Here is a 23,514-nt window from a genome sequence, read left to right as displayed (position 1 = left end):
TCTGGACTTTAGTTCCACCTCTTGCCACTCTGGTGTAGAGAAATACTAATCCTTTTACACAGCATTTCTTTAATAATATAATAAATTTCAATAAAACCATGTCCTTATTTAGTCATCAAAAAACATTTCTACAATAACAACCCAAATGATCAGTGTAGTTATTCACAACATATGTAATGCCCCTGAAAATGCCAGCACAGAAGTGATTCTTGGAAAGCTCTCTTCCTCAGTCTTGGAAACAGTGTTCGGCTCTTCCAGATTTAATACTTGGGTAGTTCTTGTAACCTGCAAAGCACTTATATATTGAGCCACATCCTTAGCTATGTAAATCGCCATTGCTCCATTGAAATCAATATAATTAAGCTGTTGGACACCAGCTGAAGATCTGACCCAGCAACTAATTAATTAACCCTCACAACTTTCCTGTGAATAAAATAAACCAATTTTAGGTATGGGGAAGGGAAGCAGAGAGGTTAAAGAATGTGCCCAGGGTTGAAGAGAAAGTCAGTGTCGGAGATCAAAACTCAGGAATTCCTGGCTTACAGAGCTATGCTCAGGCCATTAGACTATGACCTTTCTCTCTTTTTGATAACTTGAGCATTTATTTCCAATTGCTGTGCTGAATCAGATTTCGTGGTAACTGCACATTTTTGGGTGGGACAGGACAGACTTTTTTTTTTTAAGTGTGAACAATGTAATTGAAAAAAATGTGGTGGTTCATTTTTTTTAATTGAAAAACATACACAAATGAAAAATGTGTGCTGGGCAGGAATGAAGATAGGTATATCCGAACTTTATCACAGAGGATAAACTTTTTTTTTTAAGGAATTAAATAAAATGATCAGCTGAAAATAAATGTACAGAAAGGTGCACAACCAGTACTTTCAAATTTGGCTTTAGGAAGGACACTAGGTTGGTTGGACTCGGATGATCACTGCTCTTCTTGCATTCTGGAGAAGCAAATACCTTTTGGGGGGGGGGGTAGAAGGTGAGAGACAGAGGCAGGGCTGTATTTAAAAACACCCATGTTAAATAAATAAAGTGATCCGTAGCTTAGTCCCCAGGGATCAGAACCTGAAAGCGCCAGAGACCCCCTTTTTCTAACACAGCGTCTTTTAAAAGACAGTCTCCATGGAGCTGGACCGGGGCTTCTGATCCCCCTCCTGCCCTTGAGATGTTCAGCATCATCCAGGTGGTCAGTTTCAAGGGAGACATTTACCAAGCCCTGATCCCTGCTTGCAGCGTGGCTTGCAAGTGACCCTGCTGGGTCTGAGCAGCGCTGGAGACACTAAAGCTCATGTTCATGATGTGACTGGCTGGTGTGGTACTCGCGGGCCCCCCCGAGTAACTACCGCTGTAGTTTGCTCTGTACGGGCTATTGCTGTAACCGCTGTAGTAGGTGTTATAGGAGTAAGGGCTGACCGTGACATTATAAGGGGCAGTGTAACCCTGGGAGCCCCCAAGGCACGGCTTGCCATCTCTGACTAGTACCGGGACCGCTACCCTCCTGGGAGGAAGGGGATGGGCAGAGAACTCCAGCGATTTATCTTGCCTTTGTCTCTTGCACTTGTATCTCCTGTTCTGGAACCAGATCTTGACTTGCGTGGAGGTGAGTTTCAGCAGGCTGGCGAGATGCTCCCGTTCCGGAGCCGAGAGGTACTTCTGCTGTTTAAACCGCCTTTCCAGCTCGAAAACTTGAGCTTGAGAAAACAAAACCCTGGGTTTCCGCCTCTGCCTTTGCTTGGGACGTTCGCACGGGTCGTCTTTCTTCTCCCGGGGCTCGAAAGAGTCCGCGGCCAGAGATTTTCCTGCGAAACCCAAAGCAAAGGGAGACATTTTCAGCTCTGCCCCAGTAGGGTTACACATGTTCGGAGTGTTTTCTAGCCCTGGGTCAAAGAACTAATCCCGGGCTCCTGTGAAATTAGATTCATGATCGTTAAGCCATTCGAAAAATGGGCTGAATTTAACGTGAACGTCTTGGGGGGAGGGGGAGATCATCCCATGTTTCTGCCAAAAAATGAAATTTCGATTTTTTTCATTGAATAAACAAAATTAGTTCAAGTCTTTCATCGACCAGCGCTGATCATTTCTCTCTGTCTGCCCTAAAGTGACTATAATCAATAGGCCCGATCCAAAACTCATTAAATCAATGGGTGCCTTTCCATTGACTTAGCAGACTTTGCATCAGATCTATGAAGGCTGGTGAGCTGTCATTAATTATTACTGTATCATTTATGTATATTTAATTGGACAAACCCCTCTCCAATTGAATTGCATAAATATTCCCGTCTATTCTACTGAGATTGATGGGTGAGGAAAGTAAAACAGGAGCTGATCAACTGAAAATATCCCATGTGAACGATTCAGAGCAAATAACCGTAACTAGTGTATACCTTGCTGTCTTTTATTACCGGAATATCGTGTGTGTATGTGTGTGTGTCGAGGAGGGGAGACACTATAAGGCTATTTTTGTTTTTAATTTGACGGAAGAAACTTGAAGCAATCTTCCAATGAAGGAGGGAACACTATCAACTCCACAGGACAATGCACATCAAAGCTTTGTTTTAATACATAGATAGATAGATCCGCTTCGCTTTAGAATCCTACTCCGTGGGCGGCACCTGTTACATTCCAGTTTGATTTATTCACAGATCTCCCGTGGACTCTGTGGCTGTGAGTACTCCCGGTGCTCCATTCCACACACACACCCCGCCTCCCTTCCTAGTCATTTCCAAATCTAGATGTCCGATCTTGCAAGCTCCTACTCACAGGAGTCATCCTTACTCCTCTTGGCTTGAACAGGGACCATATAATTGATATGCGCCAGTTTGGCAGAATCAGCCGCCGCTTTACTTCATGTTTCCCACCAATGGGTTCTAGTTTTCAGTGCAGTGTTTTGGGGGTGGTTTCTGTCGCGAGATGTGCGCATGGAGCAGCGCAGGACACCAGCCGTTTCGCAAGGAATAGGGGTCCCATATAAATGACCCCTATGTGTATTCTTTTTTCTTTGCTTGTCCAAACTTTGGTTCAGAGCGTCCCATGTTGTCTGAACTTCCTGCTTCTTCCTCCACCCCCTTACACTTTAAAAGAAAATCGTTGTAGGTGATTCAAAAAAGAAAAGCACAAGATGAGCCTTATTGATTTTCTTGCTTATATAATAATGCCGTTTAGGTGTTAGGAAAACGACCAGCGTTCCTATTTATTTGCGCTATAAAGTAGGAAGTTTTGAACTATGTTATGCAAAACAAACATCTGATCAATGTGTATTGAAAATGCTGGCAGTTCGACTGCGGCTTCCTAAACCTGCGTATAAAATACACTTGTTTGTTAACAAAGAGCTGAGAGTGATTCAGTAACAAAAACAAAACAAAACAAAAAATCGGTTTAGACTAAAATTTCGACCACGTCAAATCAGTATTTAGCAGGTTACAACTATTCTCGCTATTCTAGTGTGATTTATGCTGCTAATGCGATCCTGCACGAAGGAGATTTATTTTAGATTTAATTATTTAAAAATCACCTCATGGCATTGAAAATAACCTCGTAGTGGGCTGTAATATTTTGAATTATTGTTTTTAATTACAATTGTGCACGTGTTAAATGACCATCCAGTCATTTTTCATGTAATTGAGAATGTTGGAATTTTTCTGTTTTTAAAAATTGTGTGTGTGTGTGTACACATATTCAAACGCTTTATATCTTAAAATAGTGTTAATGCATGTACACAATATATTATAAAGCGTTTGAATATATGCACACACATACAGATCTTTTTCTCTATGTATATAGTGAAATAATATAAAACTACTTCATATTTTAAATTATTTTCAGCTTATAACAATATTTTCCTTAGACGCTTAACAGGCCTAACTAGGAGTTGGAAGCTTGAACTATTAAATGCAAAGTTATATTATTTTTATTTCCGTAAGAAGTAATTTTTTCAAATCAAAATACAGGCCATCCCCCGCTCCCTCCCCAGTTTGACACTTCAGTGGTTAGATTTGCCATCTTATAAAATTCCCTGTGCTGATGATTTAATTTTATGGACTTGTTACTTTGTGACTGGTTTTATTTTTGAAAGTTTTTTAGAGTAAAGTCAACAAAGAAAAAGCCACCTTCATAAAACATCAGTTGGAGGAAAAAATAAATGTTGAATGTTGACCATTATTTGTTTTAAATAATATATAAGGGTTTTAAAATTTTAAATACCAGCTTTGTTCGTGCAGTCAAACGGGATCTAATTTGAAACGCAGTGGTTTTTTGTTTTTGTTTTCACAAAAGCAACAATATTTTTACATCTTTCACGGTAGTAATTTTGTAACTGTATTCCCTGCGGCTGCGAAGTACCCGATTTCTTTTCTATTTATATGTATCCAAATGCTTTCCTATATTAAGTGTGAAGTATACTTTGTGAAAGTATACGGTTGTGAAAATACTTTTACTGTATACATACCAGTGGCTTTATTTCTTGCATCTCTTTTGTTTACCATAAGAACTTTTAAAACAATATAGTTGAATCTGAAGAGACTAGAATCCAGTTACATTTTGTTGATAATAGTGACACAGAAGAGTTTGAAAAATTAAATTTGCATAAGGTTCTGTTAATATCTATCAACACGTGCATCACGTTATATATGTCTCACAAAGATATCAAATATGTATATTACAAATTCCAAATTCCAACCTCTCTGGCTACTCAAAAGTTTTTCCTGCCATTATATAAAATCCCAAATGAAATCACCTGGTATCGTAAGGTAAACAAATTATTTCATTGCAACGGGTCTTATAGCCCAGATTTTTTCTCTCTCAGGGTTTCTTAACTATTTTTAATGCGGATTTCTTGCGATGCACGAATATATGGCTTGATGATAATGAACCTGTGCAATCCCCTTGCCCCAGATTCTGTGTATTAACCAATACTAAAAGCCTATAGATAGCCTCATTTCACTGGGAGAATATTTTGGAGAGGTAATTTGCTATGAAGTTCAATTCCAAATCTATGCACCTCTTTATGGGCTTAAGAATGGCCATATTGGGTCAGACCAATGGTCCGTTAGATAAATGTCTATCCGGGATGGTCTAGACAGTATTTGATCCTGCCATGAGGGCAGGGGACTGGACTCGACCTCTCGAGGTCCCTTTCAGTCCTAGAATCTATGAATCTAGCCTCATATCCTGCCTTCTGACAGTGGTCAGTGCCTTCAGAGGGAATGAACAGAACAGGTGAATTATCCAGTGATCAACTCCCAGCTTCTGGCAATCAGAGGTTCGGGGACACCTAGAGCATGGACACCTCCCCAACCATCTTGGCTAACTGCCATGGATGGATCTATCCTCCATGAACTTCATAATTGATCCAAAGCCACTGAAGCCAATAGAAAGATTCCCATTGACTTCCAGTGGTTTTGGATTAGTCCCCAAGTTTACAAGCTGGTGGTATCCCCCTCCCCTCCCACTGTTAACTTACTTAGGTCCATCTCTTCTTCTTCTTCACAGGAGCTCCTCATGAGCTCATACTCCTCCTCACGCCTCCTGCAATTTCCGCGTTGATCGTCTTCCACCGGGAAGGGAAGGTCCCCAGAATTGTAGGCAGCCTCTTGTTTCTTGTGCAGACAAGCAGGGGGTGGCTGCAGGGCCGGAGGCTCTTGCAGATCCTGGGGGAGGAATCCCTGAGGGTCCCCGCTCTGAGCGCTCTGCTGCTCCAGCTTTAAGATGTCTTTGACCGAGAAAGGGGTGGAAGTGATAGGACAGGGCAGCATCCTGCTCGGACTCCTGAGGGAAATGGAGAGGGAGAAATGTTGGAGCCCCTCCACGATGTCCAATTCTGGGCCCCCTGAGATGGAGGGAGGGGAACGAATCCCCCGAGGAGCAAAATCAGGGCTCCCGGGACTGGAGGGTTGTGTGTGCCAGGACCCTGTAGTTCTTTGGCTCGCTGGGCTGCTTCTGACGTGCTCCCACGGGCTTAGGGTTACCTTGGAATTGTGAATGGGAAGGCTTCCTCCTAAAGGCCCATTGGTCCCTCCGGAGCCACGTGACTACCCCCTGCCTCTTATTTACCTCTTGACTGATACTGCAGAGTAGGGTATCACCCAGAGATCAATAAATATACATCGATATTAGGAAGGGTGTGGGGGGGAAACGGGACATTCTGACAGAGCTAAGCTGGAATGAGGTCAGCCTTTCGTTTTCTGAACTCTTCCTTTGGGTGAATAGTTAATGGCAGGAGTGGGAACAGCAGTTGTTTTAGTCTTAGGAGATTTTAAAAAAAAACACTGCAGGTAATATTCCTCGCTTTCTAGAGCACTGGTGGCCCAGGTTATATATTTCTAATAGACGCAAAGAGGACACATTGAAAAACCACACCCCTGCATACAGATGAAGACTATAAAATGTAATCCAACTGCTTAGCAGCACGATTACTGATGGGTATATATTGTAATTAGTACAGCATGATGGTTAGGATTGATAATACGACCGTGTGCTTCTGCCTAAAACAGCTGTGAAGCGAGCAATTGCATTATGCGTCCTAACCGGTACTTTACTAATTACAAAGCATCGGTAATACTAGGCACTTACATAGACTTCTATATTCTCAGTGGAGCTCTACAATTATATGCAAGGTTGCATGGGTGGATATGTACGTGCATTTATATCCATGTGTACACATAAGGGTGCACGTATGAATAGAATACATTAAAAAGGATCTATGGAAGCAAGTGGCAAATACATTTGGAGAAAATATGCATACTGGGGAAAGGGGGAAAATTTTGGCTCAGGGAAGTTAGTTATATTTTTAGAGCAAATTTCTGATATGCTTGCGTGTGCAAGACTATGGAATCAATGTCAGTTGCACATAGCCAGAGATTGATACGTTTCCAAACAGAACTGATTACATTGTAATGTGGCCGGCTGGTGTTACCCACTTGGGATCTGATATTTAATACAATAGCTTCTGTTACCCAAATTTCCCTTGTTCAGTAATAGCCATAACAATTAAAACAATAACTTAAAATACTGAAATAATTTCTTTTTCAAAAAGAAAACCCATAATCAGTACCTCCAAGGGGGGAGGAGAACAAAACCCACCAGAGTTTCATGGCATTATTTGCCTTGGTTCTTTGTATTTCAGTTTCAGACATTTCTATTGATATTTTTCAGGGTGGATATTATTTTAGATCTATGCTTAGAGATGCAAGAATGGAGTTTCTGGGGAATAACCCGAAGCTTCATTACTTCTGAGAAAAGCCCATAAACTCTCGATAAAAATTACGGTGGAAAAACGAGCTTCATTTCTATAGTTGACTCAGTTTGATCTGAATCTGCGGTCATTGAACAGAGGTTTGGGGGGAGACACTTTTTGAGCCTGGGGCAAAAATGTCAGAATTTAAATTTAAATTTTTCCTTTAAAAAAAATCTTCCAAGATGAATCCTAAGTTAACTATTAAATTTACACTCGAAATAGTACAAGTTGCTTAAATTACCTTTTAAGTTATTCCTTGTTCAGAAAACACAGGTAAAATATAGACGACCAAAAGAAGGAGGGAGTAATAAACCTAAAATCTATAGGTAGATCATATAATACAGAAGTAAATCATAGAATATATTACAGAAGTAGATGACATATGTGGGTAGATATGAACAAAATATCTGAGATTTTCTATTTTTAATTATTATAATAGAGGACGTTTGCTAACTAGTGGCCCAACCTTGTATTCCTTGCTCAGACTAAACTGTCATTAACTTTAATGAGCGTTTGGGGTCCTTCCTTTAGGATGCAGAATCTGGCCCAATTCTGAGTTTTCAAAGGTAATAGTCTAAACCCTTTCTGGACAGCATTCCCTTCAATCATTTAGCAGCACGATTAGGGAGGAAGGGTTCTAACTTCCTTCCCCTCCTCCCTGGGGTTTTGTTAGCTTTCCTGACTCGCTTGTATGTTTCAGCTTCCCTGGGTGTTTGTTTTGCTTATCAAACAGCTCTTGAGCACTGACAAGTTTGGACTAAAGAGCAAAGGAGCCAAAGCAGCCCCGCCCCACTTTGTATTTCCAAAACAGGGGAAGAAATAGAAAAGATTTGCTTAAGCTGCAATAAAATAAATCTAATCGATTTTAGCCTCCATTAAGATCACATTAGGGAGTGGATTTGGGAGATAAGGGCTGATAAGGTGCAGGACTGGGGTGTGGAGACCACCCTAGCTCTTGGAGAAAGCTCTGTGCCTCTGGCCTGGGAAGAGGTTTGGCTGGAGAGAGAAAAAAATCTTCCATCAAGGCTCGAACTCCCTGCTGAGAATGCAGTATCCTAACTCCTGTACTCTGTGCAAACTGTCGTTTAATTACTATCAGGAGCCCTGGGATGGTCCCTAGATCATGGATGTGCCGCGAGCACAACTATGGCAGAGTAGACTGAACAGAGAGTCAGGTTTCTACTCCCAACTGCCTGTGTTCCTCAGTGTCCCCATCTGTAAAATGGGCATACTGATTCTTGCCCTCTTTTATAAATGACCTTTGGGATCTTGGACAGCGGTGTTACTCTGTTGCAAAATTCCAAGTGACACATTTCCTGCAAACATTCTTCTAACGAGTGTTAATTTGCTGATATTCTCTTGCCCACCACATTTCCCCGCAGTGTTACAGACAATTCATGTACATATTTTTTTTTAATATCAGCTATCTAGGCTCTTTATGGTATTGCCTGCATCTGACATTTTCTGCTACGCTGTTAGAATGGAGAGCATCTTACTAGCGGTTTCTCTTGTTGCCTTAAAAAAAAAAAACTGTAAAAAATCCCTTATCCTTAGAGGAATAATTAATAGAAATAGAATATCTGTTTCTCTAGATTTATTATAAGGTTGCCCATCACTATGGTATTTGATCACCATCCATGAAAAGTACATGCAAAATCTCGTTCTTCCAGCCAGGCTGACAAGAACACCTTAAAGTTCTTGGGCCTGATTCTGCACTGCATTATGGTAGTGTAAGTGAGGAGTAACTCTAATGAAGCCAAAGGACTCATCTAGTGAAAAAGTGGGGTGAGGAAGGAATCAGACCTATTGTTTCTTATTAGCTGCCTTCTAGGGTTTGCAAAGATTAACTTTGCAAAATTCTATGAAGAAGAATTATGTAAGTGCTAAAGGTGTCTATATTCAGTCAGGTACACACACATACTTTCTCTCTGTCTGACAGTCATGTCATGTAACTCTGACATGAATAGCCTTTCACACAGTCATCTCATTCACTTCAATTGCATGAGGACACAATACTCAATTGGGTAAGGGCTGCAGGATTGGTCCTTCATACACACTGAGGCACAGGATCAGATTTTCAAAAGCACCTTGGGTGCTGAGCTGATTTGAAAATCTGGCCAAAGGTATTGCAATGGGAGCTGGAGGGTGCTGAGACGTTTTTCTAAAACTGGCTCTTGATTTAAGTGTCTAAATGAGAGCCGAGCTCTGCGGGAAATGTGGCCACTTCTCTGAGCATTTGAAAATCTGGCTCCCAGAGCCCAGACCTGCCCTCCTTTCTCCCACCAGCAATGCCACTGAAGTCTACAGCACTACTCCAGCGAGTAAGGCAAGCAAGTAGAGCTCTGTGCTGCTCAATTCACTCAGGCAAAACTCCCAGGGACTGCATCATAGGTCCAGAGATTCAAGTGCTAGCGTCACTCAGGCAGCTATTAAACCATTATCTCTGACCCCTCCTCCCCTGCCCAATTTCCCTCCTGTTTTTTCACAAATCTATGTCAGAAAAGAATAAAATGGCACGTTCTTTTCATAGCTGGGAATCTTGCCTGCCCAGGTGAAATTACGCAAATTATTTCAACCTGTTCTTAAATGTAATTAGGAAGATTAAGGTACCCGGTTGATATTTGCAACGTAAGCTGCCTTGTTCAGATTCTGTAGGCTTTTTACAACAAGAAGTTATAGATCAAATTAAGTTAACTGCTGAGCTGTGAGGTAATATTCAGATAAACTCTCATCTTAAAGTTTGATACCAGACTTCTTATCTTTGTTGTACTTTGCCATTGCTACACTGAAGCTGAACATCCATTTCAATTAAAATTCCAGGCTAGCTTCAGAAGGCTGGTGTCTGCTGATAGCACTGACAGAACAGAGCTAGTTTTGGCCTTGGTTGGGCTGATATCTCTCCACACCACAAAAATAGCCAAATTGGACTATTAGAGAAGGCTAAATAAATAAACCACCCAAATACAGGCAAGGAAATGAGGGCCTGAAACAGGAGAGAAAATAAATACAATGGAAAAAGGAGAGAAAGAGCTCATGAATCCACAGATAGGTGCTTGTGGCTGTTTTTTAATACATTAATTTCTTTGTGGCAGCAAATATATTTTCTAGTAGTGTATATATTAAAATATATTTGTGCCCACATCGTTATGGGACATACCTAGCATGGATCAGCGTTACATTATGGCATTATTTTTTGGGGTACATATAACAATGGTGACTGAAGGGTATGTGTAAATATAGAATAACATTATTTGAAACGGATACAATGCCTTTGATCTGAAGATCTCAAAGTGCATCACAAAGGTACTTCCTCCAACACACCTGTGAGTTAAATAAATATTATATCCACTTCAGTAGATTAAGAGAGTAGGTCTAGGGAAGATTAAGAGCCTGATCCAAAGCCTAATGAAGTCAATAGAATTGAGTGACTTGCACAAGAACATACTGTGATTCATAAGCAAAGGTGGGAATAGGACCCAAGCCTCTTGTCTACCAGGTTCCTCTCTCTAATTAGGGGAATCCAAAGTTTTACCCACCCTCCTAATACATGTGATTTCTCTATCATAGACTTCATACATGTACATCCGGGGACATGAAATCCAAACAGCAATAATAATCCTTCTGGGTTAGTTCTTTTCCAGAAGATGATACCCAAGATCAAAAGAACATATTGTATTAGTTAGTGCCCAACCTGTCAATTTTCTAGTTTCTCTTCTCATTGTCATGAAATAAATGCATACATATTTTATCTGTATATTATAATAATTTTCATACATTTTGGGCCTGATCTTGCTCCCACTGCAACCAATAGGAGTAGGATGTCGATTTTAAGGTCTCATCAAACATGCTGGACACTTCCTGTGTGTGTGTTGGAAATCATAACAGAGACAAGGAGAGTTCATGAATTCTTCCTCAGCATTTTTGCATGTGAAAGACAAGTCAATTTGCATCCTTTAATTCAGTCACTTACCAGATCACAAGATTTTTTTTCTTTCTTGGGGGAAGAATGTTGTTTACCGTGTTTATGTAGCTCACTTGAAAATGGTATGTTTTCAGAGAATATTGTAACTCACTTGAAAATGCTGGAGAACCCTGGATCTTATTCCCTATTTCTGTACTCTACAGCACTGGATCTCAACCTTTCCAGGTTACTGTCCCCCTTTCAGGAGTGTGATTTGTCTTGCGTACCCCCCCAAGCTTCACCTCACTTAAAAACTACTTGCTTACAAAATCAGACATAAAAACACGAAAGTGTTGCAGCACAGTTACTGAAAAATTGCTTCCTTTCTCGTTTGTACCATATAATTATAAAAGAAATCAGTTAGAATATAAATATTGTACTTTCATTTCATTGTATAATCTATGAGCGGAGGGGTAAAAACATTATCTACTATAGAACAATATAAACAAGTCATTGTATGAAATTTTAGTTTGTACTGACTTCGCTAGTGCTTTTTATGTAGCCTGTGGTAAAACTAAGAAAATATCTAGATGAGTTGATGTACCCCTTGGAAGATCTCTGAGTACCCCCAGGGGTACATGTAGCCCTGGTTGAGTACCACTGCACTACAGAATGTGTATTTACGTGTACATTGTAAAGCAAGGCCATAAATGATGCTTGATATATGTACCCATTTTCCATCGGGTTATATTCTATTCACAGAACTGTGGCCTCTATACAGCACGGTGTTGAAGCATGTCCCATTGGCTTGCATGGGACTACTCACCTGCTTAACTACATTGCTAAATTGGGGCCTCTCCATCCTGTGAGCATCCTCAATTCCCACTGAATGAAAAACCAAAACCAACCAGAGCAGCTCCAAATCCGTATGAATTCTTTTGCGGGGTGTTCATCACATTTCTCCTGCTGAGACTAACTAGAAATTCAGGCACGTGTTTCCAGGTAGGATGTGAACACATACAGACCAATCTCACCTCCTAGGCAATTGGGGCCTGACCCAAAAGCCCACTGAAGTCTTACTACTTAACACTACAAATTGCAAACTGGGGGGAATAGTGGTGGATGGGGTCGGAAGAAGAAATTACTCTCACAGGTTCCCCTGACAGAGTACTGTGGTCTACATACATAAAGAGTGTAGAAACACCTGCCTGGTGGGCAGAATAAGCAGGGGACTCTTCAGCACTTAAGCAGTGCAATATACTTTCTGCAAGAGATTAAAAATCCTGTGTCCTGCTAATTGATTACAATGTTAAAAGGCTGAAAAAAACCCCTTGTTTGATTCACCTGCACACACGACTGGACTCTGACACCACCATGATTCCACTTACATGATGTCCTTTAATTTGCGACCTGGCATAAAATAATATTTTGCACTTTTGAAATCTCAGTATTTTGATGCGTTAAACGCGCTCCACACCCATCTTCACCCAGAGGAAAAAGACAAGACTTTAGACACACATCAGAGGACAAAAAAGCAGTTTGATTTCTATCCCAAGACCTATTCTGCATCCTCTTTCAGAGGCGAGGCAGACTTAAAACATTGTCAATTAATACCAGAAAACGCAGCAATTTCAGGAACCGTCTGACTCAATTTAGATGAGCTTTTCACACACCAGCTGTAAAATTCTTCTTGAATATTTATTGGGGCCCGATCCTGTATTCTCCGTGTCTGCAAATTTCTTATCGAAGGCAGTTTTCGGTGGAGGAGGAATGCAGGATCGGGCCCTTATGATGTTTAATCAAAAGAATAAGGTTTTGACAACATTTGTTTCTGCTCCGATTGAAATCACTCGGTGGTTAGCCATTGGCATGAGCAGCGCTCTCGCTTCGTTCGCATTTGCAAAGGGTTGCTATTTTATTTCATCTCGTGTTTTTGTTCTAATGTGCCTGAGTTAAAATCCATGGGGTTTTTATGTAACCATGTTTTGGGATTCGTGTGACACGCAAATGGGATAGGAATGAGAAATGGTAACTGACAACTAAAAGTTAACGCCCTAACGACAAAGCCTTCTGAATACTTCCTAGATCTTACATTTTTCCAGAGTCTGGAAATAACTCGCCACCGATCTATTCAATTTTGACTCAGGGACAGAAATGAGATTTCTACGTTTCGGTGTCAATTAAGGGCTGTTTAACCGTTTGCTATCGGGATATTTCCTTTAAATACTAAGTATTTTATTTTGATCTGTAACTATATGCGTCTGGGGAGAGAAGAAATCGAAAAGTTGCAAAATCAACAACTCTAGTTCAAAGTATCAGAGGGTAGTCCGTATCCACAAAAACAAGGAGTCTGGTGGCACCTTAAAGACTAACAGATTTATTTGGGCATAAATTTTCCTGGGTAAAAAACCAAAACAAAAAAACTTCTTCAGATGCATGGAGACTCTAGTTCAAAATCTCTTGTCAAGTTTTGTTGTTGTTAAATACAGGTTCTCTAACATGAGACTGACTTTGTTGGATTGGAATGCAGAAATGATATTCACAATATTGTGAGGATAAAATCACCGGATTGGTGATCATAAGAGACGTGAACAGAAACGTTGGCAAAACACTTTCCGCTTGGCAAGGATGCAAACGTGAAATCATTCGGGCGAAATGCACTTGTAGAAAAGATAAAGAATATACGAGTGTTAATGGATGATCACCTATGTTTTTCTTAACGGCTGAGTTAGAAAGGCGTGTGAGGGTTAGAGAGTCTTCAGAAATGTTTGTATTCATGTTTAAGTACTCTGGGGAATACCGATCTTCCTTGATTATTGTTAACATTTCAACCTTCCAGGCAAGTACAGCAAATGAGTGTAGACAAAGCCAAACAGTGTTTAAAACCGTGGATTGGAACCAGTAAAGGTGAGGGTAAGTCTCCAGTGGTTTAAAACACAACCCATCTACTTCTGGTTTGAAAAGATCTACTCTATTTCGTGCCAAATAGTTGTACCTGACTCTGTAGCAATGACTGCACGCAGGTGGTGGTATACTGATTATTAGTAGTGTTATAGTTAATCTATGATCTGCAAATTACGTGCCAAAAACGTTGGATTGTTCTTGCCGAATTTGCTCCTTTCTGGGAGTTGGCGTTGTGAATCAGTTTAGAGGGGGAAGTGTTTTCAGAAGCGATGTGATTTACTGTACACACCCCCACACCCCGAAGTTCAATGTTGGGGTTGAAAGAGGATTAGAAACAGCACATTGGGGATACCGATTCTAAAGGGTTATTTTAAGGCTCTCTTAGCCAGGTAGGGAGGGAGGTAACGTTTTAAGAGAGGAAATAATAGACAATTAAGACGTCATCCAAAACAGTGGAGTGCTAAGAAAGTGTCACAAAATTAATAATTGTGGTAACTTGTTCTTTCTTTCAAATATTGCTAGGCATGAAATACCTTATCTCCTATTACACACACCCCTCTCTGGGTGTGTATCTAATTGAACTTCCATTGCCCTCTCTTGAGAATTTTTTTTGCTACTTCTCTGCAATTCAGGAATCCCCCTACCTCCTTATTATAAGGTAGATTTTTAAACCCGAGCTTCCCCTCCCTTACCCACTTGAGGCTGGTTTATGCCCCTCGCTTCCCCATTCAGCGCCGGTGCAGCCAATCCCCGGGCTAATTAAGCGGGAGTGCAGGCGAGAGGCGATTCCTCCCCGCGATAGATTCATTGTCATGTCTAAATGGCCTGTTTGTGACTCCGGCACCAAAACGCCAACAGCAAACAGACAGTAACATTACACCTTGGCTTGTTGATGGCAGGAGGCAGCCGGCGCCAAGGTAAAATGCTTGGCTGAGATTGAGACGAGCAGGAAGGAATTGGGGGTAAGTAGCTTTATCCGCCCCCGTAATGACGCCTGCTCGGGAGATTAATGTGGAGACGCTGATTTGACTCAATGGGCTTTCAGTCGCAAAGGTGTCCGGGTCCTGGGCGAGAGGAGTTGGAGGGGGGGCATGGAGTGCCCCAGCACTCAGGATTTTGCGGATTTTGTTATTAAAATGGGGGAGGGGAAAGAGTGGATTAGGGGATCTAGGAGATCCCCCCTCCCCCGTTTATCCAATCAGATTCCTCCTCTTGGTAGAGCAAACCTTATCCATCGGTTTCCATCTAACATCCTGTCACCTACTCACTCCCTTGCCTGATTTGTCTATGCCTGGAGTTAATAATTCGCCTTTAGACTGGTAGCCTTTTGGGGCAGGGACTGGCTGTGATCTCTGTGTTCTGTTCTCTATAAGTGCTTATACTGCTCTATTGTCACCATAGTATCTGTGAATTCAGCAAAAAGGGGCCCAGTCTATTGAAGCCTCTTCCTGCGCCCACAATAGAAATAATATCAATAAGCTCTCTACAGCCCTTATTCAAGACATGAAAAATCATGGAAGAATTTGTTAAAAGCACCTGCAAAATGAATTCTGTAATGGCACTTGCATGCCGATGGTGATAGAGGAGGTAATACAGGAGGTCAGGGTAGATGATCTAATGGCTGCTCTGGTATTAAAGTCCATGGATCTATGAATATGCCTGGCTCCGAAAGGGGCTGGGTTTGAGCATTGCTGCCATTATATTGCAATTTCAATGGCATTGAATGTTCTAATCAGCTCTAATTTTGAGTCTTTGGTGCGGTGCATGCTCTCTTGTACTGACATTCTTCCAGGACCATTATATATTAGTATGCAGTGTTGTAACCGTGTCGGTACCAGGATATTAGAGAGACCAGGTGGGTCCTGTTTATAGGACCAAATTCCGTTGGTGAATGAGAGAAACTTTTGAGTCTCTGCAGAGCTCCTCTTCTTCAGTTCCTTGTCTCTTTCATCAACAGAAGTTGGTCCAATAAAATATATTGCCTCACCCACCTTCTGTCTCTATTATATGTTAATGTTGACACTGTATTTGGCCCTATGTACAATTGGGAAGTTCTACTCACCTTGTTTCAGAATACAAGCAAATGGGACAATCCATGAAATTGAAAGGTGGCAAATTTAAATCTGGTAAAAGGAAATACTTTTTCAGCACAATGCACATTTAGCCCGTGGAACTCATTGCCAAAAGGTATCCTTCCGACCAAGAACTTAGTGGGACACTGCCTCTGGAATCCCCACCAGCGATCCTCCAATGCTGATTCCCCTTCCAATCCCCACCACTTATCACCCTCTACTCTGCACACGTACCCACCCGTGCTTTTGTTATGCCTTGACACTGGTCCCACAGCAAATTCAATTTCATGGCAAGAAACCACAGATGATTTAGTGGTCTAGGGAAGGAAAAGCCTGAGAACCACTGGCCTCAGTTGGTATTAGTAATGATCACAAATCATTCACCTCTTTCTGACCAGCAAGTTAATTCTATTATAATTATCCAGGGATATTACCATCATTCTTAACTAGATTAGATGAAGTCAGGAAAAAGCCACTACTGAACCCTGGAGCCTATTTAAATCAGGGTGTCTCTCTGACAATATTGTACCCACGTCTCTATAAAAGTATCCAATTTCTCACAGCTATAACTATAACTCCATCATGCTGATGAGCAATCAGAGCAGGGGCCGGCTCCCTTTGGAAATATGACTCTTCCTGCCTGGGAATGCATGATGTGACTGAGCCAACTAAGTCAGCTGTGTTCTTCCCAAAGGGATTCCGGGTTTATTTTTAAAAGGTTCACAGATCCGAGCATAAAGGGAAATAAAATGTAAAGTGAGTGGGTGATGGTTGTGCGCGCAGTGCCAGATTTTCAAAGCCAGCATGCACAATCCAGGCCAGATGTTCAGAAGAGTTCACTCCTGCTCAGGCACCAGGATAAGTGAGTGGCCAGGCGCAATGTGTTGGGTACACGGTTGGTGCTGAGCTCTTTTGAATTGTTAGCCCTTTTTTCGTTACCTAAATGGGAGTTCAGATCAGAGAGGAAATATGGTCCAGTTGTAAGAGCGCCAGCATAGGACTGGGATTCAAGTCACTCCTTTTCTGTGTGACCTTGGGCAAGGTCAGTCTTGTGCCTCAGTTCCCCATCTGTGCAATGGGGATAATGCAGGAGAGTTGAGGATAGATGATGAGAGGTTCTCAGATACTACAGTAATGGTGGCCAGATAAGTACATAAATCCACTGTAAATCTGGCCCGTCACGTGTAGTTTTCAAATGTGGACCATGTTCAAACAAGCTTTTAAGGCTCAGTCCCATGATGAGTTGTGTATGCCCTCAACCCTACTGGCTTTTGAAACCTAAGCAAGTGTTTCAGGATTGGGCCCTAATGCTACATACAACAGATCCCCCATTATTAAAGAATCTGCCTTCACCTTTACCCAGAATCAAGCAATGGACGATCAGGGAGTTGTCCTGGTCACCCAAAAAGCACAGGCCCTCAGGCAAATCCATGACATTGACCAGGAAATGTGGAACTTTGAAAGAGAGAAGCTCAGTAATCATTAGAGGGGAAATAAAGCTGATCCAAAGCAACCACATGATCTGTTTTATTTTGCGTTGATTGCAAACAGCCTGGTAGTGACCGTATTGGAACTATGGAGCTGTACATATCTTTCAAGGCATGGGAGGAGGTTATCAAGCCTCAAACAAAATGTCAGGAAATGGTTTGTCAACAGAGAAATAAATGAAGAAGATAAATGTAACAGGCAGAGAGGATTTACTAACTGAGAACTCTTCAACTCTGCTTGAAGTCACGCCTGGGAGGACTGTTGCCCGAAGTGTCACTTGCTAGTTGTAGTAAGATGCCACACTCTTTTTGGTGCTAAAATTGGACCATGGAATACACCAGGGGCCGTGTCTCAGTTGGGCAAGTGGCGAGCTGAGGGTTCTGCTTGTATGCTAAGCTGTCTCTTTGATTGTTACCTCATCGTCCCACCCCCATTGGCCTGACTTGTCCATCTGTTGTCGCTGTTCATCTTTATTTGTATTATCCTGGACTGGGACCCTACTGTTCTAGGTGCGCTACAAACAAAAATGATGGTCCCTGCCCCCAAGTATAAGACAAGAGACAACAGGTAGAAACAAACGAGGGAGCGCAAGGAAACAACGTTGGTCATCTTGTCTGACACCCGACCTGTAGAACAGCTCTGTGAAGCTTGACTGCTTGTCTCTTTCACCAACAGATAAAAGATATTCCCTCCCCCACCTTGTCTCACCTATACTGTAAGGTCTCTAGGGGAGGGGCTTCATTACTTGTCTGTACGGTGCAGTGGAGGCCAAACTGACTGACCCTCTGAGCCGCATACAATAATCTTCAGAAGTTCGAGAGTTGGGCACGCCTGCCAGGGCTCATAGCTTCAGCGCCGCTCCAGCTGAAGCCACAAACCCTGGCAGGCACTTCCTGTGGGGCAGAAGCCCCTAGCCCCACCACCCTGCTGCAGGGATGGGTAGAAGCCCTGAGCTCCCCCCGCCCCAGTCTGGGAGGTGGAGAATGGGGGGGGGGGAAGTGTGGGGGACTCCGCGAGCAGCACTTTAACTGTAAAAGAGCTGCAGATTGCTCACGAGCTGCGGTTGACCACCCCTGGTACGGTGCCTAGCAGAGTAGAGAGAGCCCCAATGCTTAATTGAGGTTCCTAGGAGCCCCTGTCATACTATCCTACTCTCCTAAATGCTTCAGTGGCTCTATTCCTTACTGTAGTGTGAGTAAAGCAAGTCGGATTTGTACATAGTCAGAAAGTCAGTATTTAAAGACTATTAAAGCATCGAGATACATGTGACTGGTGCTATTGAAAAGCTCAGATCCCATAATTCGGGAGTCAGGGGTGCTCACTAGCTTACAAGGTCAGGCTCTCCATCAATCTTTTGAAGAAGAGCTGGTTGAAATTTTTCAAATTAAAAATGTTCACATTGAAAAAATCCTTTTGTTCACAAGTGGACATTTTTGCAAATTTTTCCAAACATTTCTGGTTTTTGGCTGTAACTGGAAAATGAAAATGAGCATTTTTTAAAATTTTTCTCTCCCTCTCCTACTTCCCCCTCCCTTTTCTGTGACAAAACAGACAAAAGACAGACAAAGTGGGTAGAGCGGAAGAAGAAAAAAGGAAAAGTGAAAAAATTAACCCCCAATTTTTTTTAATAAACATTTTTAGGAAAAATTGGGACTAAATGAAAAATCCTTCCCTTTCAACCAGCTCTGATTTGAAGGACAATTCTATTTCAATACTGAATTTGCTTAATAGAGACACATCATGGGTCAAGTCAGCAAAGCGCATGCAGATAATTTTCAGTGCACCGATAAAGACTAATTTGACATACCAACAACAGCATGCACATAGCTATGCTGAGATTAGCGAAAGCTCCGGAGCAGAAAGGCAGCACTTGTAAAGCTTTTTGTCTCAAGCTCTGGGATTACAGAAGAGGGATGGCAGATTGCTGACAAAGGCTGGCTGCAGGGCCTATCTAACCTGTTTAAATCTTAGGTCACAGTGCATCATTTTTTGTCAGTGCGAAAGAACATCTTTACATAACAAAACCCAGATGCCCAGTGCTTAAAGTTGCAGTGCTTAGACCATGCAGCCATGACACACACAGCCCTGTCATCTTTTGTTCCCAATTAATCTTGTTTTCTACAGTGTCCCAGCTTCTATTAACCTTTTAAAACACAACAATATTTTCCCAGCAGTATCCTATTCTCAATAGAGTTACAGCATTAGCACTTGCTGACATTGGGCAGCTTTATCAGGCTGTCATTTAGGTGTAAATTGTTCTAGGCTCTGTACAGACTTTGAGTTTTTCATTCAGATTGTTTCCAGTGTAGGACCAAATACTTTGCTGGTGTAAATTGGCACAGCTCAGTTGACTCCAGTGGAGTTTCACCCACTTATGCCTGCATTTGGCCTGTGAAATCACTGGGCCTAAATCTCCACTCAGTCCCTTTTGATTTGAGCAGCTTGCTTATTTCACAACTTCCATGAAATGCTACAGGAGGAGAATCATGGCAGTCTGGCATGGAAACCCAATTATTACAGGACACTTCTAATATGCAGCTTGTTTCTGTTTAAAATTCAGAGCAAAGCATTGAAAAGAAAAGAAACCTCATTTGAAATGAAAGCTGCGAAATCACCGATCAGTGGATGCTTGAGAAATGTCGTTGTGGCATCTCCCTTCATTACTGTATTAAAGGCTGATGCATTTGATGAGCAGGGAGCCATTCCTGAGTGAAAGAATAATGACCCCATCTTGGCAGACATTCCCAGCCAGAAGGGTAGAGAGGATAGAATGTCATCTGGAACCACAGTTTCCTCCTTTCTCCCCTCACTGTAAGCATCTGTGTGGACTTGACTAAATGGGAACAATTCTTATATACCAGGGTCCAGAGTTTCAGTAGTGCTCAGTATCATTCAGGATCAAACCCAGTATCCAGGAAGTGTGATTTTTTTTTTTTTTTTTTTTTGTAAGTAATTTGAGCAGAGGATTGGGATCCAGGGGTACATGAGTTCTAAACTTGTAGCTTTGGGTGTGTGCGTTCACCTCTCTGCCTTAGTGTCCCCATCTCTAACAACACTTACCTGCCTCCTGGGGAGCTGTGAGGATTAATTAGTTAACAACACTCATAATGTACTTAGAAGTTAAAAAGTGCTGAGTATTTTTTATTCATGAATGTGGTGAATAGCATGTGCTTAGTCAGGAGTAGCTGTTCTGCTGTTGATATGCCCTAATAACTCCCAGCAACTCCCAGCCACTGACTAGGCTCCTTAAATCCAGACAAACACTGCAAACTTCTTGTGATCAGCCACACAGTTCTCTGTCAATGCATTTTCAGCCCTGCCGGGAGTAGTCCTATTCTTGGGGCGACTGATTGTATTGGACTGTACATTAGTGTTGTAAAGTGTAATGTCAAACCTTTCCCAGAGGAATTAGGACAAGACACTCTCACTCATTCGCACTCATTACCCAATGGTTCCACTCGAGCGCCGGTCTCTGAAAATATGGGAGTTTAGGCTCTGATCCAAAACTCATTGAAGTCAATGGGGGAATCTTTCAATGGGCTTTGAATCAGGCCTCTAGCATTAATAATTCACTGTTGGTGGAGTTGGTGGAAGTTTGAATTCATTAGGTTATATTTCAAATACTTGTCTGTCATGGTATTTACTGCTTCTGCACCTGAAATTTATAACAACTGAAGAGAGTTATACAATGGGCATTTTCTCACTAAAAATCTCTGATTTATTGAACCTTGAATGCATTGACTTATGTGGACATTTTCATAATTGGTAGATATTGGATTCCAGTATTCCTGGGGTAATGATTCATCTTTACTGGAAAGATGTTATATGCATGACATTCTTCATCAAGGTTAGCTACTTTTCTCTTCCATTTTATGTAATCCTGAGTGGAACCATTTTATCTGTAACCAGCATGTTGATTTCACCTCTTGTTTTGAGGGGTTTGGTTTGTCCCCTGAAAATAAGGGAACATGGGCAGCTCAAGACTCGCATATAAATATGTTTTTTCCTCTCTGTATCAGTTGCAGCGTAGCTCTGTATCAGAGACTCTGCATATCTTCATCTTGGTGAAGGCTCAGTAAAATTAGAAGGTGAATCTGTCCCAATGTTAGTAACAATTTTATCACAATGCATTCATTTTTTCCTCTGAGAAAGTCTATGGAATTTAATAGTGATGAAATAAATAGAGTTCTTTAGAAGTTGAATAGGGTTCAATAGGATCGTCTTCTGGTTAAGGCACTGGACTGGGACCCAGGAGATCTGAGGCTCTGCCACAGACTTCCTGTGTAACCTTGGGTAAGTCACTAAATCTCTGTGCCTTATTACCCCATCTACAAAATGTGGATAATACTTTATTTATCTCACCTTTTTAGTCTTTCTTGCATATTGAGATTGTAAGTGAGGCAAGGACTGTCTCTTACTATGGGTATGTACAGCACCTAGCATAATGGGGCTCAAATCTTGACTGGCACTTGTAGTTCTACTGTAATACTGGTAAATTTTAATAATAATATAAATGACTAAAATCCAATAAAATGCAACAGAGAATGCTCTCCTTTTTCTAAGTTTTATTTTAAACAAATATCTTGTAGAATTCTATACATGGATAAAATTTTCATTTCAGAATTGTATAGCATGGTTAAAAAACCCTCCAAAACAACCATGTAGAAAGGCCAGCATTCTCCATTAAGGGTTAATTAATGTGGGATGAAAATTGGCACAACTGTGTCTTTAAATGCTTTTCATTAGCTAAAAAATGATTTTCTCCTTTTTTTCTACAGCGATCAAAAATAGCTTCAGGGTTTATAAAAACCACGTTAACTAAAACAATGACTTAATCATTTTGAAAAATTGCCAGCACTTTGTTCCTCAGAAACCCTGATGAGATTTTTGCTACTTATTTTTAAATTACCATATTAGTTAACTTTGAAAAATGACAGTTGTGCACATGTTATTTCTTCAATTACTTTTCTCTTTACCAGACATTTGATAAAATAGGAGGCCACAAAAATTTGCAAAATTCAAGTTATTTGGGTGAAATTATATGCAGCCTTCCCTTTAAAATTTTCAGAAATGAAATGAGTCCTCAGAATTTGGTTTCCAGACTCGTCAACTAGTGCCTTAGTCATTGGACCACATTGCCTCTATTCTCAGGTCCCCTGTCTGGGAGGTGTGCAGGAAGTCTGCCTTACTGTGCTCTGTGCTAGAGATAAATGGAAGATTTCAGACTCCCCAGCTGTCCATCTTGACACCTTTCATCAGTGCTCAGCCCACCCCACAAAACTGTAGTTTAAAACATATATTTTTAAATTAGTAAAATAAACTCTGTGCTAGGAATATGCTCAATGGTGCAGCTCTCAAGGGCTTTTTGCCTCAGTTCTCGGCCATGCACCTTTCTGTGTTGGAAGTTGTGCAGAGCTCCACCGGCTCAGAGGAAGCACCAGAGGGCGTCCTTGCTCCTGGAACTTCTGGGGACACAGCCGCAGTGCCCCTGCCTCCTGTTTCTACCCCCCTCTCAAAGCCCAGAAGCTGATTGCAATAATTGACGTACTGTAGCTGCAATCGGTGCAACACAATGATAGCCCGAAGGCTCCCTCTTGAGCCCTTTACTCAAGCAGAACTCCTGGTGAGGGACCAGATTGTGGTCGCAGTTACAGCAGTATAAATCGGGAGCGTCTCTCCAGGAGATAAGGGAGTGACTCTGAACTGTCATTGAAGTAACTGAAAGATGTTTCTTAGGCCCAAGGCGTTGTATGCAAAATCATAAAGAACAAGAAGCCAAAATTGTGATCTCCCTACTTATGTTTTACTCAGTTCTTTCTCATGCATACTCCCGTGGGCCTGTTAAGAACCAAGTAAAACTATGAAAGGATGCTAGGGTTTGGCCCATTATTATTTGATTGGATATAGTG

At 41.6% G+C, this 23,514-nt stretch overlaps 1 protein-coding gene across 1 annotated transcript; it reads right to left on the bottom strand.

Annotated features, from left to right (window-relative positions):
* Positions 1–1,215: 1,215 nt before the first annotated feature.
* On the bottom strand, positions 1,216–5,759 carry NKX2-6 (NK2 homeobox 6). The gene is made up of 2 exons (XM_024213524.1): positions 5,468–5,759; positions 1,216–1,808 (listed from the first exon to the last, which is right to left on the bottom strand). Exons 1-2 carry the CDS (start codon positions 5,757–5,759, stop codon positions 1,216–1,218), a joined length of 885 nt encoding a protein of 294 aa, XP_024069292.1.
* Between the last annotated feature and the right edge of the window lie 17,755 nt (positions 5,760–23,514).

Source organism: Terrapene carolina, unplaced genomic scaffold (genome assembly GCF_002925995.2).
Source record: "Terrapene carolina triunguis isolate 2854851 unplaced genomic scaffold, T_m_triunguis-2.0 Scaffold53, whole genome shotgun sequence".
Classification (NCBI taxonomy): Eukaryota; Metazoa; Chordata; order Testudines; family Emydidae; genus Terrapene; species Terrapene triunguis.
Note: the sequence above shows the minus strand (reverse complement) of the source record. Positions and strands in the feature narration are given on the sequence as shown.